The sequence below is a fragment of the Salvia splendens genome, chromosome 19, assembly GCF_004379255.2.
Source record: "Salvia splendens isolate huo1 chromosome 19, SspV2, whole genome shotgun sequence".
In the NCBI taxonomy this organism is placed as follows: Eukaryota; Viridiplantae; Streptophyta; class Magnoliopsida; order Lamiales; family Lamiaceae; genus Salvia; species Salvia splendens.
In genome coordinates, this window is record NC_056050.1 from 4518270 (window position 1) to 4535044 (window position 16775).

The 16775-nt window shown below is 37.8% G+C and overlaps 2 protein-coding genes and 1 long non-coding RNA gene across 9 annotated transcripts; all 3 read left to right on the forward strand.

Annotated features, from left to right (window-relative positions):
- Positions 1-2509: 2509 nt before the first annotated feature.
- Positions 2510-3624, forward strand: LOC121779331. Its single transcript, XR_006045783.1, has 2 exons — positions 2510-2583; positions 3044-3624. It is a non-coding gene; the product is annotated as an uncharacterized LOC121779331 (long non-coding RNA).
- Positions 3625-3870: 246 nt separating this feature from the next.
- On the forward strand, positions 3871-10644 carry LOC121779318 (LRR receptor-like serine/threonine-protein kinase RGI5). Of its 7 annotated transcripts, XM_042176639.1 has the most exons (5): positions 3871-4740; positions 4862-5002; positions 5102-5173; positions 6131-6202; positions 6473-9273. In XM_042176639.1, the coding sequence occupies exons 1-5, from the start codon at positions 4590-4592 to the stop codon at positions 6484-6486; spliced, it is 450 nt and encodes a 149-aa protein (XP_042032573.1). In that variant the 5' UTR covers positions 3871-4589; the 3' UTR covers positions 6487-9273. The 7 variants fall into 7 exon arrangements, with proteins under 7 accessions (XP_042032573.1, XP_042032570.1, XP_042032568.1 ...); XM_042176636.1 differs by having other exon boundaries at positions 3871-5002; positions 6473-10644; XM_042176634.1 differs by having other exon boundaries at positions 3871-4744; positions 6131-10644.
- Positions 10645-11578: 934 nt separating this feature from the next.
- Positions 11579-12165, forward strand: LOC121778884 (receptor-like protein 9DC3). Its single transcript, XM_042176276.1, has 2 exons — positions 11579-11750; positions 11840-12165. Exons 1-2 carry the CDS (start codon positions 11579-11581, stop codon positions 12163-12165), a joined length of 498 nt encoding a protein of 165 aa, XP_042032210.1.
- The last annotated feature ends 4610 nt before the right edge of the window (positions 12166-16775 follow it).

A 16775-nucleotide genomic window follows, 5' to 3' on the forward strand; every position in this document is an offset into this window, starting at 1 on the left:
TGTGATGGCAAAATTTGGAAGAAATTACTTCCCATTAGTGGAGAACTCAAACACATAGTAGAAACGGCAGAGTAGCGTTTATTTATGAATAAGAATTTGGGCTTTATTAAACATAACTCTTTAGTAAAAAGGATACGCGGTTTATAAAATTTCAAAAGTTAATTGAAAAGCCAGATTAAAATTCTAAAATTGAAAAAGCAAAGGATAAAAACTAAATTAAAAAAAGCAAAATATAAAAGAGTGATTTTATAGTTCCTTTGCTTAATTGCTTCAGATCTTTTCTTATGTTGATCTTTCCTTAGTTTAAATATTTCCTTTTATTCACCATATATTTAATACAAAAACTAAACTTTTTCCCTTTCCTCAGTTTAATATTTGGTTTTCTTCTATGGTTCAATTTTTTATGCTATGTTTTGAATCTCATGTAACTTAGAATTTGGATGACAGCATAGATTATAAAATTGTGAATTTTACCTTGTTTAATGAAAAATGCATGTGAACTTTTGTGTTTCAAAGTTGAATTACTACTTACTACGCTTCCGTGTGAGTTTTTTATGAAAAGTTTTAAGTGTTATTGTGTTTATCTAACCATAAGATATGTCAGCTTTGAGAAGTTAGTTAGCTAACTATAAGATTCGTCTGCTTTGAGAAGTTAGTCTAGTATTTACTATGCTTCACAATGCACGTCCCATGTCCGTCTCCTTAGCAAGGCATCCCACAACTATCCTATTCTCTGGGACATCATGGATGGCAAATCGGGTCAACCATCGATCGTTTCACGATCAAATAGATCGATTTTTCCCATTCAAGAAGTCTTAAATATTCGATCTGATTTTTAAATGATGGATATTTTTTGTTTGATTTTAGATAATATCAATTGAGTTAAAGAGAAATGGTCTGATCTGGATGAAAAAAGAATTGAAATTCATGGTAGTGTGCCGTGTTACTATTGACACTAGTGGTATGGTGTAATGCCAAATTGCATTAACTTTTGTGGAAATAAAATTGTAGTAGCATCGATTTTTAACCTTTTTTTCTGTAGGAATAATTATGTTTGATCTATTTTTATTAATTTAATCAATTAAGTTTTAAAACTTTAAAAAATATAGTATAAAATATTATCTATTAACGATTTTAATAATGCAATTCTACTCTTTGTACTTTTAAAATTAAATAGAAGTAATGATCAATGATAACAATGTTTAATTTTTTATAAGCTTTTTTCTTTATTTCAACTCAAATCACTTTGGTAGCAAAATTCAAATTATATGATCATTTTGTTGGTAAAGGCTGGCAGTTTCTGACACAACACAATCATCCGACACGAATCCGCACAAAATTATTAGGTTTGGGTCAAACCTTATTAGGCATGTTAAGTACCCGATAATTCCACATTGGGTTCATGTTGAATGCGGTTAATTTATTAAGAAATATTATTATTATTTTTATTACTATTTACAAAAATATATTTTACTTTAATTTTTAAATTTCTTATAAATCAGGTTCAAATCGTATAAAATAAATTTTAATCATGTAAATTAGGTTGAAAAAAAGGTTTAATCGTGTAATTTTAGATTTAATCGTGTAATAACAGGTTGTAATCGTGTAATACCATGTCTAGATCGTTATTGTGTCGTATCAACCCAAATTATATCGTGTCATTAACGGGTTTGTGTCAGATGCAAGTCGTCTTTGGATTTGAAGGTAGTAGGTTGGGTTCGTGTTCGGGTTTAGAGTTTTCTTAAGAGCACTAGCAATGGTGACCTATCTCCGGAGCCCATCTGAGAGTCTATCTACATTTTTTTCTATCACGTCAGCAGGCCCATCTCAGAGCCTATCCCGGAGCCTATCACATTTCCACATCAGCACTATTTTTATATTTTATTTTTAAATGTTAGTCTGAAATAAATGTTATAAAATAGCAAGAAAAATAAATTAAAGACAACTCAATAAAAAAAAATTCATTAAAAAAATATCCTACATTTATAAAAATACCAAAAAAATAAACTAAAAATATTAATAAACAGAGAAGTAAAATGTAGAGTGAGATAAAATAAAATGAGATTAAATGTGAATAATTGGTAGGGAATGAAGTATATATGGAATATAAAAAATGAATAAAATTAAAAAAAAAATGGCCTAGCCGATACATCGGCTGAGGCGTGGTGGCCGAAAAGAGTGGCCATCGGCTCCCTCTCCACAATGGGAGCCGATGGGGGAGGGAGCCGATCGATCGGCCTCCATTGCTACTGCTCTAACAAGTTGAGTTCGGATTAGACTTTATTATATTGGGTCAGGTTGACCCGATAACGATCCAATGAGCACAATTTGCCACCATACATTCAATAATATTCTTTCTACACATGAATTTTTATATTATACGTATACGTATATGGTACTCGTAAAATTTAATACTCCTAAAATTTAATTTTATTTAATTAACAAAACGGATCGTGTGCATAGCACTACTATACAGTAGTTCTAGGGTTTGTTCTCTCTTGCTCTCCACCGCCAATCTATCGCCACCATAGTCCAGCGGCCGTCGTCGCTTTCCTCCCTCGCCATCCTTCCGCCGCGAAATAGGTATCTATAATTTCCATATTTCGGTTTATTATCTCCGAATATCATGTCAATTCTATTTTTCTTTAAAATCCAGATCCACCATTTGTGCAGCTCCACTATTCATTCACCGTCATTTTCAGTCATAAAGAGGAGTTTTAAGCGTTGTTTCGCTTTGTCATTTTAAGGCTGTGATATTTATAGGATTGTGTGTGTGATATTTATAGTCTTTCTCATTTCAGCTCCCGCATCTTAGCAAATCAGTGTTTGTGTGTGTGATTTCTGTTACCTTTCCCCGACGGAGAGAAGTAAGCTTTGTTAGCTTTTTCATTTTAAGATTATGTATTCACCAATTAGGGTTGCTCATTACGCCCAATTTTAATTTGGTATTCACCACTCTTAGATAGAATCAATTTGGAGTTAGAAATTGATGATGTTGGATTTCTTTTATTAACATTCTAATACAACTTGTCTGTTCTTTTAGGTAGAGAAATGACGAGAGGATTCTTCTTGAATTTACCGACAGAAAACACGATTAATATCCTCTCAAGGATCTCCGTCCGAGACGTTCTGCGCTGCAAGTGTGTTTGCAAGTCGGGGCTCGAGTTACTCAACTCTCGCGAGTTTGTCAAGTCTCATCTTTTTAAATCAGTGTCGGGGTTGGCTGTGGTACGCTCTGGTGTGGAGTCTAACTCATACGAAATCTTTGAATTTCAAGACAGCCTTGACCTTGAGCACCATAATCTCCGCTACAGTTTGGTCACCAAGTTTGTTTTTCCTCGTGCTGAAGCGCTTCGGGGTTCAGCTAATGGGTTGGTTTTTATGACGGGTGACAAAGTTTGGAATGGAAGACTTATATTCTTTCTGACCGCGAAGCTTCTTCTTGTTGGACTGATTTCCGTAGCACTATGAGCTTTTAACTTAATGTAGGTAGTATATTTGCTTTATATGTTTATGCTCTAATATGCTCAGACTTTGTGCTGCTGCTAGATGCTTTTTTTAGTTTTAATGTAGCTGATCAACTCTCTAATGTAGCATGGTTTACTATTACTGTCTTGTGAGATATATCTGTGCGAAGTAGCTTTTTTTTCATGAAACGACGTTGTTACAATAAGATGGAAGTTCATATTTTTCTTTCCATCTCAATCAAGACGACGTCGTTTCATCCACTTTGGATGCCATGTGTCATCTCTGGCTGTCAGTTGACACTGTTGCCTATGTATTGAACTTAAATTTTGTGGAAGTGAACAAGGAAGAAGTAAAATTGATTTACTGATATAGTAGTAATAAAGTAGTAGAACATAACAAAGATATAATGCTTGTGGGACATAAGCTAAAAGACTAAAAGTAGTTTGTTAAAGATAATGTGTACACAAAGATGCTTTAGGAAAGTAGATTGCTTTTTCTTTTGTTTCCACTAACCAAATTTGGAAATTAAATGATTGTCTTCGTCTTCATCTTCATCTTCGTTTGAGCTTTCGAAAGATTCAAGCTACTAATGGAGACCTCTTCCCCTCACTTCTCTCTCGCTCTTTTGCTTTTGACATTAACCAGCGTTACACTGATCACCTCCTCCTTCCCGTTTTCCAACTCAACTACTGATCGAGACGCTCTCCTCGTCTTCAAAAACGCAATCAATTTGGAGTCCGATTCCATCCTGATCAGCAATTTGTCCGCTAACGCTTCCATCTGCAGGTGGACTGGCGTCTCATGCGGCCTCGCCCACCAAAGGGTCACGGCCCTCAATTTCTCCGGCTCCCTCCTCCACAGAACCATCCCTCCACATCTTGAAAACTTAACGTTCCTTCAGTCTCTGGACATGAGCTCCAACAGTATCACATGTCAATACCCTCAGAGCTGTCCAATATCCAAAGGCTGCACACGTTGAACTTAGCGAGTAATCAGCTCGTTGGTGGTCTACCGAGTGCCAACTTCACCAACATGTCTGTGTTGGTAGAGATCAACCTCAGGTATAATAGCCTATCGGGTAGCTCCCAAGTGATATATGCAGCAATACTCTGAAACTCAAGATGTTACTTCTGAGCGGAAATAAAATTGATGGAAAATACCCGAAGAGTATATGCAAGTGCGGAGAGATGGAAGATTTGCGAATATCCTCTAACCAACTCACTGGCAACATACCAACTGAAATCGGAAACTTGACGAAGCTTACTTTATTAAGCATGTATTCTAACCATTTGGAAGTTATCATCATCTCTTCTTATATGAATTAGTTATCATGTTTAGTTATGTTTCTTGGAATATTCACTAACCTTTTGTTATAATGATGCTAATTGAGCAGGAGAAATTCCTTCTTCTATCTTCAACATTTCTTCTCTGGAACGTGTGTACCTTGGTAACAACATTCTTACTAGATGTATCCCCATTTTCAACAGTTTAACCAGGCTTCAAATATTGTATCTTGACAGCAACAACTTGATGGGTAATTAATTAACCACTTGAAAGTATATATCTGTTATATGTAGATGTTATATTTTGGAAGTCTTCTAAATGGCTAACCATGTTGTACTTGTATTTGTAGGTGGCATACCCAAAGAAATTGGATATCTCACCTCCTTGCAGCATCTAAAATTTAATAAAAACAATTTGACAGGTAAAATTAACATGTTGACTAAAGGAGAAAAATATCAGTAAACTATAAGGAGAGAAGAAAAACCACAAAGACCGTGTGGGCTAGCGTGCAATGTGTGCGCCAGGACCATCATCTTTTCTTGAATGATTTTTATTTAAAACAATAACTCATACTTCCTCCGGCCCAACTAAGTTAGGTCGTATTCTTTTTTCGTGATGTCTCAACTAAGTTGTCATTTCCTTTTTTTTTGAGTTATTTCCTTTTTTTCTGGTTTTTTTAATACAGTATTTTATTATCAATTAAACATGTTTGCACATAAGTTTTGGTGTTTGATTATTAATTAGATTGTACTTTTATCGACATCTTATAACCTTTTAAACCCATTACTAACGTCTTCAAATATTGCCCATGAAAATAACAAGATATAACTGAAAACAAACCAACTCAATTTCCACATTCCTACTGTAGTCCCTTTTAGTTGAGTCGTTTTCGTTTTTTTTTAATTAAAAACAAAACATCTTACCACTATTACTTTATTCGATCACCTACTTTACTCTCTCTTATCTTTCCTACTCCATCCGTCCAATTAAGTTGAATCGTATCCCTTATAGGGTTGTCCGAATTAAGTTGAGTAATTTCTTTTTTTTTTGTCCAAAAACAAAACATCCAATCACCCTTAATTTACTTGATCACCTACTACTCTCCTTTTATCTTTACTACCTTATTTCTCTCTCTTACTTTTCAACACAATTTCTTAATTTCCGTGTCCAAAAGTTTTGACTCGACTTAGTTGGGACGAAGGGAGTACTTTATTTCTCTCTCCAATTTTATTTCTTTTCCATTTGATCCATTTAACACAATTTCTTAATATCTGTATCTAAAAGTTTTGCCCCAACTTAGTTGGAACGGAGGGAGTACTACTATTTTACTAGACTTCATCACATGCTCTTTTACTAAAAAATGTTATATGCAATTTAGGTAACATACCAAAGCAAATTAGGAACCTTACTGTGCTGAGAACGTTATACATTGATTCCAACAAGTTGACAGGTATGTATATTAGTATCGATACTATAACGGTATAGTGTGCCGAAATTTGGCATTACTGAAATATTTGGAACGATATCGGTATGATATTTTCTTCATACCGATATTTTTGATACGGTTACGGTATGGTACTTTTGGTACATTTTATACCATACCGACCCACCCCTATATATTACCATGACATGATATACATTTAAAAAGAAAATATTAAAGCCTGCAAGTTCATTATATGTTAATGAAATTTGTTACTGAATATGAATTACTTGATGAAAGGTGAACTACCGTAAGAGCTTGGTAATCTTAAAAACATCACACTTATTCAAGCATACATGAATGCTTTGATTGGTTCAATCCCATATTCCACATTTAATCTCTCAACATTGGAGGTATTATCTCTTCAATTCAATCAACTATCCGGCAGTCTTCCTCCAAACATAGGCCTCTCACTTGTCAATCTCCAAGAGCTACATTTATCTTCCAATGGATTCACCGGAGAAATCCCAGCCACTATCAGCAATGCTTCCATGCTTACTTGGTTGCAGTTGAATCAAAACTCATTCACTGGCTCCATTCCCCACTTTGATAACTTAAGGTCCCTCAAAGCCCTTCGACTTTGGGAAAATAATCTGACGGGAGCTGACTCTGCGGTTCAAGAACTCACATTTCTCTATTCACTAACTAACTGCCCAAATTTCAAGTACTTAGAGTTATCAGATCATCCGCGGATGAATGGTGTCCTGCCTTCAGTTGGGAGTTATTCCTTCTGCTTTTGGAAATTTGAGCAATTTACAAACTTTGGATTTATCTACGAATAATCTCACAGGATTCATCCCGGCAACAATGGGGAAGTTGAAGCAACTGGGGAAGTTAAACCTCTACAATAACCGGCTGGGCGGATATATCCCTCGTGATCTTTGTCTAATGAGTAAATTGTCGAACTTGGTCTTGCATGCCAAAATGCTTGTAGGCCCGATACCAGAATGTTTGGGGGAAGTTAAATCTCTAAGAATGGTCACAATGAACTCGAACAAGCTGAGTTCCACTCTCCCTTCGGAAATCTTTGGTCTTGCAGACCTCATATTTTTGGACTTGTCTTCGAACAATATGAGTGGTCAACTTCAGTATATTGGAAGGTTGAAGGCTATTAACGTGTTAGACTTATCCTCTAACAAGTTTTCAGGTTCTATTCCTGAATCAATTGGCGGATGTGAGTCTGATACGAGATATCTCTATGAATATTCTGTTAAGGGTGCACTCCCTTAACAAGATTCCGGCGACGACGTCTACTATCTCACACGTATGATAAGCAATGTTGGAACCAGCCGCCGCAGCCCGTTCACCCACGACGTACAACCTGCTGGGACCTTCCTGACTGCGGCAATCTGTCTTATGGATATCAACAAACGCCAACTTATGCTCCAGAACCCTACCCATACGCGTACAATCCACCAAGGCAGCAGGGATACCCGGGTTATGATCAACCTCCACCACGGCTGCCTACCAGCTGGGACCCGCCGGGACCGTCCTGTTGGTACCCGCCAACACCGGCCTTTGAGCAGCCGTCCTACACCTACATCGATTCATACGCGCCACTGCAAATTCCCTACACCGGAGACCACCGAGAGCAGCCTGACTCCCAGCCCCCGCGGCTGCCATATACAGACTCAGAATCACTTGTGCAGCCTATAAATTGCTCCTCGGGATATTATCCGTGGCAGCTGGAGAATTCCCCATCACGTCAGCTCCCCCTCCCTGACCTTCCGCTGCATTTACCATCACCGCCACTGCCGAGTCACTGTCGCTCAGCTGCGCTGCTGCCTACTCTTGCCCCACCGCCACCACCACTGCAGCACAACTTCCACACTCAGCCGCCACCGTCACACGACTACCACCAGCCTCCAAAACTTTCCTCCCAGCAGCCACTGCTAACAGCAGCCCTACCCCGCCAAAATTACTCGCAGGTGCCTCATCCAAAAACCTACCAGCCGCTGCCGCCGCCGTTGATTCTTGATTGTGATCGAGTTAAGGAAGGCTTTGCTGATTCTACCAAAAATATTCTCGATTCTTTAGCTGGTTTTGGTAGAGTTGAAACAGTTGAGAAGATGGAGAAATCCAGTCCGGATTCCGCATGCAAAGAGAAACCGGTGCAAGGTTGCATAGAGGTTGAGTGCTCCCGACAATTGAATGCTTCTCGAATCAAGATTCTCCAATCACAGATTGATTTGGGTGATTCCATTGTGGACAACGCATCGCTGGAATTATTGGGTGATGTTGCAGGAATGAATCATCGACCAACATTGCTCGACGGTGATGCACGGTTGATCCCGCCACACAATGACAAACTATATTTGAGTGTTCTTGGACGGGTTGACAACCTATCCATTTTAGCGCTGAATTTTGATAATCACATTGGTCCTCCTTTGATGATTTTTGATAGGGATGAGGAAGGGAGACGCTTCCCTATTCGGTGTGCGTTTGATCCAGGAGGGAATAGCTCCCCAAAGCTTTTGTTCGTGATGCTCTTCATTGTGTCGTGGTTCCCACCTTGAGGACAAGGTGGATTTTAACCGCGGGGGAGTTGATACGAGATATCTCTATGAATATTCCCTCTACCCTATTATTTAGTTAATTAGTGATTTGCCATATCTTTCCATATATTTTTAGTATCTTTATTTCTTATTCCCTAAGTCAGAGTAGTCTTATAAATAGGAGATATTGTATTCTTCTATTCCATTCAAGAAATATCAATTTATCTTTTATCGTCACTTTATCTTTTATCGTCTTCTTTATTTTCTCGCAACCCTAGTTTGGAGCTGATCCCGGGGAAAGCCCGAGACGTCCACTTTTATCCCTCCATCGTCGGTCTCTCGTCGTCGTCGGAATCTTGTTAAGGGAACTTATCCCTTAACATATTCCCTCTACCCTATTATTTAGTTAATTAGTGATTTGCCATATCTTTCCATATATTTTTAGTATCTTTATTTCTTATTCCCTAAGTCAGAGTAGTCTTATAAATAGGAGATATTGTAGTCTTCTATTCCATTCGAGAAATATCAATTTATCTTTTATCGTCACTTTATCTTTTATCGTCTTCTTTATTTTCTCGCAACCCTAGTTTGGAGCTGATCCCGGGGAATGCCCGAGACGTCCACTTTTATCCCTCCGTCGTCGGTCTCTCGTCGTCGTCGGAATCTTGTTAAGGGAACTTATCCCTTAACAATTGGTGCTTTCATTGTTGAACTCACCATGTCTGATTTTCACGTCGGAGTTGGGCGCACAGACTCGCTGCCCTCAATTTCAGATCCGGCGTCCTCCCTCGATCCGATTAAGGTGATGATCGAGCATATTCTGGCGCGTATGGCTCGGCTACAGACTCGCATGGACGAGTATGATCGCCGCCAATCCTCACGCCATACGCTGCAACCGGATCCGGAGCCACCGCACAGCCGCGGACACTCACGCCCGCTGGAGGGTCCCTTGCTGTTCACACAGCCGTTTGCGGCTGTATCAGTCACTACGCCTCCACCACCAGCCCCGATCTCCCTGCCGCGCAGCCCAGATTTCAGAGATCAAGTTGGAGCGGAAGAAGTCTTGCTAGATGTAGAAGAGAAGGATGGATTTCTCCAAGCTTTTGAGGTAGCTAATTTCAAGTATGTTGAGGAAGCAGAAAAGGTAGTCGATGAGGAAGTACCGGCTCCACCATCAGAAGGGCTTGGGTGTTCATCACTTGCCTTTGTGCTGGCTGAAGAAATTGGTCCGGTGCATATTGAGAAGTACTCTCAACTTGCTTCGCCTATTGTTCCACCGCCACCACCGCAGCACTCACACTCTTGCTGGAGCTCGACGAGCCCGACGAGCCATTGCTGCTCAGCCGCACCACTGCCCGCTGCCGCCGCTGCTCCGTCCTTGACTCTGCCCCCGCCAGCTCCTCCGTGCAGCCCCAATATATTTGGAGTTGAAGAGGCTTTGTTAGACGATGAAGAGAAGGTTCGATATTTTGCTATTTTGGTGTTTGCTCGAGTGAGAGGAGAGAAGTGCAGTAGTCGTGACCAAGTTGAGCGGAATGAGTTGTTGAGAGCTCATTGTTTCACATTTGGGATATTGGAAGAATTGGTTAATCATTCATCTCCAATAGGGGGAGTTGGATTTTCAAAGGAAGACATCTCTTTCTGTTCCACATTGAATCTGATTCAAAGTGAGAAAATGGTAATGGTCACCAATGGTGTTGCATTTATTCCAAGACGACACTCCTGCCCATTTGATCCCGGAGGAGATATAATCTCACCTAGCTTATGTTTTTAGCTACTCTCTTCTTTGTTTCGTGGTTCCACCTTGAGGACAAGGTGGATTTTAACCGTGTGGGAGTTGATACGAGAATATCTCTACGAATATCCATATATCTCTATTATTTCATATATTATTGATTTAGCATATCTTTTCCATATTTTTATATCTCTTGCGATCTTTATTTTCTTGCTCATTAAGTTAGACTAGTCTTATAAATAGGAGTATTTGTATCCTTCTCAAGCAATCAATGAAATAACATATTTTTCCTATCTTTTTCGTCTTCTTTAATTATTTCGCAATCCTAGTTCGGAGCTGATCCCGGGGAAAGTTCCCTTAACAAGATTCCGACGACGACGAGAGACCGACGACGGAGGGATAAAAGTGGACGTCTCGGGCTTTCCCCGGGATCAGCTCCAAACTAGGGTTGCGAGAAAATAAAGAAGACGATAAAAGATAAAGTGACGATAAAAGATAAATTGATATTTCTTGAATGGAATAGAAGAATACAATATCTCCTATTTATAAGACTACTCTGACTTAGGGAATAAGAAATAAAGATACTAAAAATATATGGAAAGATATGGCAAATCACTAATTAACTAAATAATAGGGTAGAGGGAATATTCATAGAGATATCTCGTATCAGAGTCACTTGTAGACCTAAATTTGTCGAACAATACGTTCAATGAATCCATCCCCGAATCTTTGTGGAACGTCAGAGGCTTGACTACTCTGGATCTATCCAGCAATAAGTTTTCAGTCTCTGTTCCCAAATCAATAGGCAGGTTGCATTATTTGGAGGTCTTGAATTGAAACAGGAACCACTTTCATGGAATCATTCCGACTATATTTCCAAAGGATTGTAGTCTTATATCACTCAACTTGAATGGTAATAAGTTGGAAGGAGCATTACCTCATTCCTTTTCCAATTGTCCAAGTCTGCAGGTTCTTGATATTGGAAACAACAGAATACAAGACACCTTTCCAGTTTGGACCGGGAACCTCACTGATCTTCGCGTCCTCATATTGAGATCCAACAACTTTAGTGGTTCCATTTCTTCTCACAATTCCAAGGCTAATCTTCCATTCCCCATGCTGCAAGTTTTTGATGTATCTCGTAATGCATTTACTGGCAATCTCCCCCATGAATATTTGAGGAATTTCAAAGGGATGATTGATGTACAAGAGAATCATCAAGGAGAACAAGATGTGTCTCAATTATATATAGATTCATTGACAATAACAATGACATTAACAGTGAAAGGTTTTGATCGAGAATATAAGAGTTCTGAAACTCCATAGGAAAATTGAATTCCTTGATATATCTGAATCTGTCTCACAATTGCCTCACAGGAGGTATACCTGCATCTCTTGGAAACATTACGGAACTCGAGTCGTTGGACCTGTCCTCAAACCGTTTGGAAGGGGAAATTCCAACAGAGCTAACAAAACTCACATTTCTTTCTGTGATAAATATTTCAGGGAAGATTCCTCAATCCAGTGGCCAGTTTTCCACATTCGAAAATACATCATATGTTGGGAATTCTGGACTATGTGGAATTCCTTTATCACGAACATGTGAAGAGCCTTCGCCTCCAGTGATGCTGCAAGAGGATGATGATTATGGTATTCTAGAGGGATTCGGTTGGCAGGCTGTTGTTTCTAGTTATGGATGTTGATTCGTAGTCGGTTGTGTGATTCTTGGGTATGGAAGGCCTAAATGATTGTTGGAATGGATCTACAGATTTTACAGGATTAAGATGAGAAGCCGTAGAAGCAACGTGGCACCACAAAGAAGAAGAAGATAACAAGGTTGAGTCTTTGATAAAATAATGGGTATTGTAACTATTGTTGTTTTCTCACATTTATTTGCATGTTATGTTCAACTTTCTTAGTTATGTCGTAAGTTGAAGACTCATAGAAGTTTGCTTCCTACAATCCTTTGCTTCCTTATCCACATATATAGTATGGAAGTGACGGGACATTGAAGTGTGTGTTTACTGTTCACAAATTTTGGCTTCGAAATCGTAATATATGCTTTGGGCATCAACTAACAATTATCACTTGGGATTATTATAGTGCTAAGACTTCTCACGTTTTTTGTTGTTAAAGGATAACCAACAAATCGGTTAGCCACTCCTACGTATGTTTTGCTAAGACTTCTGGTAGTGGTCATAGTGTATTTGGAAGGTCGTCTTGTGAATATCGTCCTTATTCATACGGATTTGGTTGTAACTAGAGCGTAAGTCAAGCTTTGAAAATACTCTCGCTGCATGTAACTCATCAAAAAGCTCGTCCATTGTAGGAATAAGGAAATGATCCAGGGTCGTGGCTACATTCAAGGCTCTCTAGTCTACAAAAATTCAAATGTTCCATCCTTTTTGCGGAACAGTGACTCACTTTTATTTACTACTCTCTCTGTCGCAGCTAAGCTGATTTCCCTTTTAGTTTGTCCTAAAAATTTACTCTCTCTATCCCATTAAAAATGAAACATTTTCTAAAATAGAAATAACTTTATCTCTACTTTTCCCTCTCTCCTACTTTACTCACTCTTTTTTATCTCATAAAACAATACTACCAAAAATCTCGTTCCGAAAAGCAAACGTTTTATATTTATTAGGATGGAGGAAGTATTTTTTTTGGAAACTTTTTCTCACCAATTAATACACTCAACCACTTTTTCTTTTTTCGATTATTTTTAACTCTCTTTCTTTCTCTAATTAATATCATACCTACCTTTTCTCTCTCCAATTAAATACATTAACTAACAACTCCTAAAATTAAGTGGCAACTAGGAAATATGTCTATCTTAGCCTGGAGTAGGGGGGGAGTACTAAACTTATTCCACAAGTGTACGAGCTAATGTAGTAATGACAAATAAGAGTACCGTATTTCGCAGAGACTATAGTATCAACTTAAGTACCATGAACCAATTTCAACTAATATCTACATGTACATATCAAATTTGGATTTTGAATTCTAATTATGCTACTTCAACAAAAGTAAAATCAAATTAAATAAAACAAGAATAATAAAATAAACAAGAGCAATTAAATATGATGTGGAAGGTAAAATGAAAAGAATGCAAAATTCTAGGATCTGATGCACCACAACAAAGTATCCAATCGATCTCCTTGCTTAGTGTCTCTAGAGTTGCTAAATCGGTCGTTTTAATAGATTAAACCCCTCCTAAGATGAAAAGGCCATAGATTAGATATTGAAATCAAAGTCCCTTTTAATTTCTTAATATTCAACTCTCAAAGATGACATTTTGGTGTCTAAGGTAATCAGAAGAAGAGAAATTATTATGATTCACTACATATCTTCCAAGACTATATTCTTGAAAAATTACACCAAACATAAAATCCACCCCACCGCACACCCCTCCTTCCTTTTCATTAAATTGAGGAAAAGCATTCACCAAAAAACCAAGTGCTGCCACCACCAGATCCCTCTCCGGATTTCCCACGGGATTACAGCCTATTCCGCTGATCATGCTGCCGTTGAACTCCCCCACCGTGAAGACAAAGTTTATGTCTGCAGATCTGCGAAGGTCGCCAACCCCTGGGCATTCACAAATTGCGATGCAGAAAAATCCAAAGAGGAAGAAAGATACTCAAAATTCTGAAATCTAAAAGGTAGAGAAATAAAAATATGAACGTGTCTCACTCTCTCACCTACGTTAGATCAGAGGCGCTCACACAAGACGTGCAGCAGAACAGTTCTCAGATAGAGTTTAATAGAAATTTAAAGTATCTATCATAGTAGACTTAAAATATTAATATACCAACTCACAGACACAACATGTTTCCTTATTACTAGTTTTAACTTCTAAGCATTGTTGAAGTTCATCGATCAGCTTAGTGGTGAGAAATGTGCCTTTGGATTTGGTGTTTTATACTACTCTATACCCTCCATAATTCACCTTCCTCAACATAACAAAAAAATATATTGTTAATACAACCTAATTATCAAATATACTACAATTTACTTATACACCCTCAAAAAAGGCCCCCTAAAGCCATATGACTCCGTCATTATTGCTTGAAATAGGAGATGAAATTTTGTATAGTATTTGTCTCAAAATAATATAAATATAAAGTTAAAAAAGGATCCATCATTGGATTATTTATTTATTTATGAACTAGAAATATATTTTATATTAAAAGGTGATATGTTAATTACAAAATTACCCACAAACTTTTTCTAAAATTCCATTGACCAATCGCACTTCTCATTGGGTCCCTGCATGGAAGTCCATATTTTAAAGGAGAAAAAAAGAGAGTGAATTAAATAGTGGATGCTTAAAAATAGCTATCAATGATTAATATATGTTGGTCATCCTTTTTGGATTCTCAAATAATATATATATGAATATATGATTACTGATGTTAAGTGTAAAGGAAGCTAATCATCATGAAATATTTTAGCAAAAAGAATAAATACTTTGGATTATTCAGTTCATTTTGGTCACCATTTATTTTAATGTCTTTGAATATTTTGTAATCTTTTTATCTAACTAGAGAACATATAGATAAGTCATCTCCAATTTTCGATCTATCACAACGATTTCTTGTGTTGGATTAATATTCTGTCATATCTTTTGATTTATTTTTATCATCTTTCTTGTATTTTTCTGAAGTCAATATATCGCAGCTACTCGATAAGAAGTCATCAGAATCAATGGAAATAACTCGGAAGGTTCCCTCTGTTGGATATTTAACACACAAAAATATAAGAACACTCAGCAAGGATGAAATATGGAGGATAAGTATTAATATGCTTCTCACAAAATGGATTACAAAATACACTCGAACAAAGAGTGCTTCAGCACTTCAAAGCTTTCTTCTCTCTTTTTCACTTTGAGCTACGGCTATTTCTCTATCTCACTCACAATTCTAACTTCTTTTCTTAATTGATTACATTGAACTACTTCTACCCCTATTTATACAGATTCAAAACTAGTCAACTATTGCTAGCTACAATACACATCAACATAACGTGGCTTCATTAGCTTAATTAGGAAGAAAACAAATGTAGTCCACTAGCTACACCGCCTAATAGATGTTAATGAGGTAGATAGATCGTGGCATCCTCATGACCATAAAGTATTCCAAAGATTACACTACTATGATAAGGTGGTGATGCAGCACCTTCATCATCATTTCTTAAATGTGAAGAAATTTAGTTTAATAATTTCAACATCCCCCTTAAGCTCAATTCTTCAAGGTCTTCATGCAGAGCATAAATTTCCATTTTCTAAAGACATCCTGCTTCAGTGGCTTCATAACTATGTCTGCAATTTGATCCTGTGACTTGCAGTACACTAACTCCACATCATTTTGGTTCACGTGCTCCCGAATAACGAGTATCAGTATGCTTACTTCTTTCGTGGAACACTGGATTCTTTGCAAGTGCTATTGCAGACTTATTATCAACACGTATCTCCGTCGGGCCTTGTTGTGCGAATCCCAGAAAAGTTAATAAATTTCTCAACCAAATGCAATGGCACACCGTTGAACTTGCTGCAACATACTCGACTTCACATGTTGAGAGTGTCACTATCGCTTGCTTCTTTGTCGACCAAGTAAAGACATCATCTCCAATATAAAAACAGTAGCCGGTAGTGCTCTTTCTTTCATCCAAGTCTCTTCCCCAATCGCTATCCGAATAACCAACGAGCTTAACTTCTTGATTAGAGGGATAAAGTATACCTTCGTTCAGCGTACCTTTAATATAGTGCAAAATCCTCTTGGCTGCATTCAAATGAGACTGTGACGGCGTTTCCATGTATCTGCTGATTAATCCAACTCCATAGAGAATATCAGGCCTAGTGCACGTTAGATATCGTAGACTTCCAACGAGGCTTTTGAAGTAAGTTGGATCCACCTCTGCTTCACCATCATGCTTCCTTAATTCTTGACCGATCGCCACGGGAGTGTTAACAGGATTGCAGGACTCCATTTTGAATTTCTCCAAGATTTGTTTTGCAAAAGAGCTTTGAGAGATAAATATCTCATCTTCATTTTGCACTACCTCGATTCCCAGAAAATGTGCCATCAAACCAATGTCCGTCATCTCGAACTCCTTGATCATGCTCTTCTTGAATTTATGAAACATTGCTTCACAATTTCCAGTAAAGATTAGATCATCAACATATAGGCAAACAAATAACATGTTACCTGCATCATCTTTCTTCAAGTATAGAGCATGTTCGAAATGGCACTTCCCAAAGTCATTCTTCAGAAAATACTCATTAATTCTGGAATTCCGTGCGCGTGGAGCTTGC

Coding starts and splice junctions, on each gene's coding strand:
- LOC121779318 (XM_042176635.1), top strand. CDS start 9,335: ATGCCCGAGACGTCCACTTTTATCCCTCCGTCGTCGGTCTCTCGTCGT.
- LOC121778884 (XM_042176276.1), top strand. CDS start 11,579: ATGCTGCAAGTTTTTGATGTATCTCGTAATGCATTTACTGGCAATCTC. Junction 11,751..11,839: donor AATGACATTAACAGTGAAAG/GTTTTGATCGAG, acceptor ATTGCCTCACAG/GAGGTATACCTGCATCTCTT.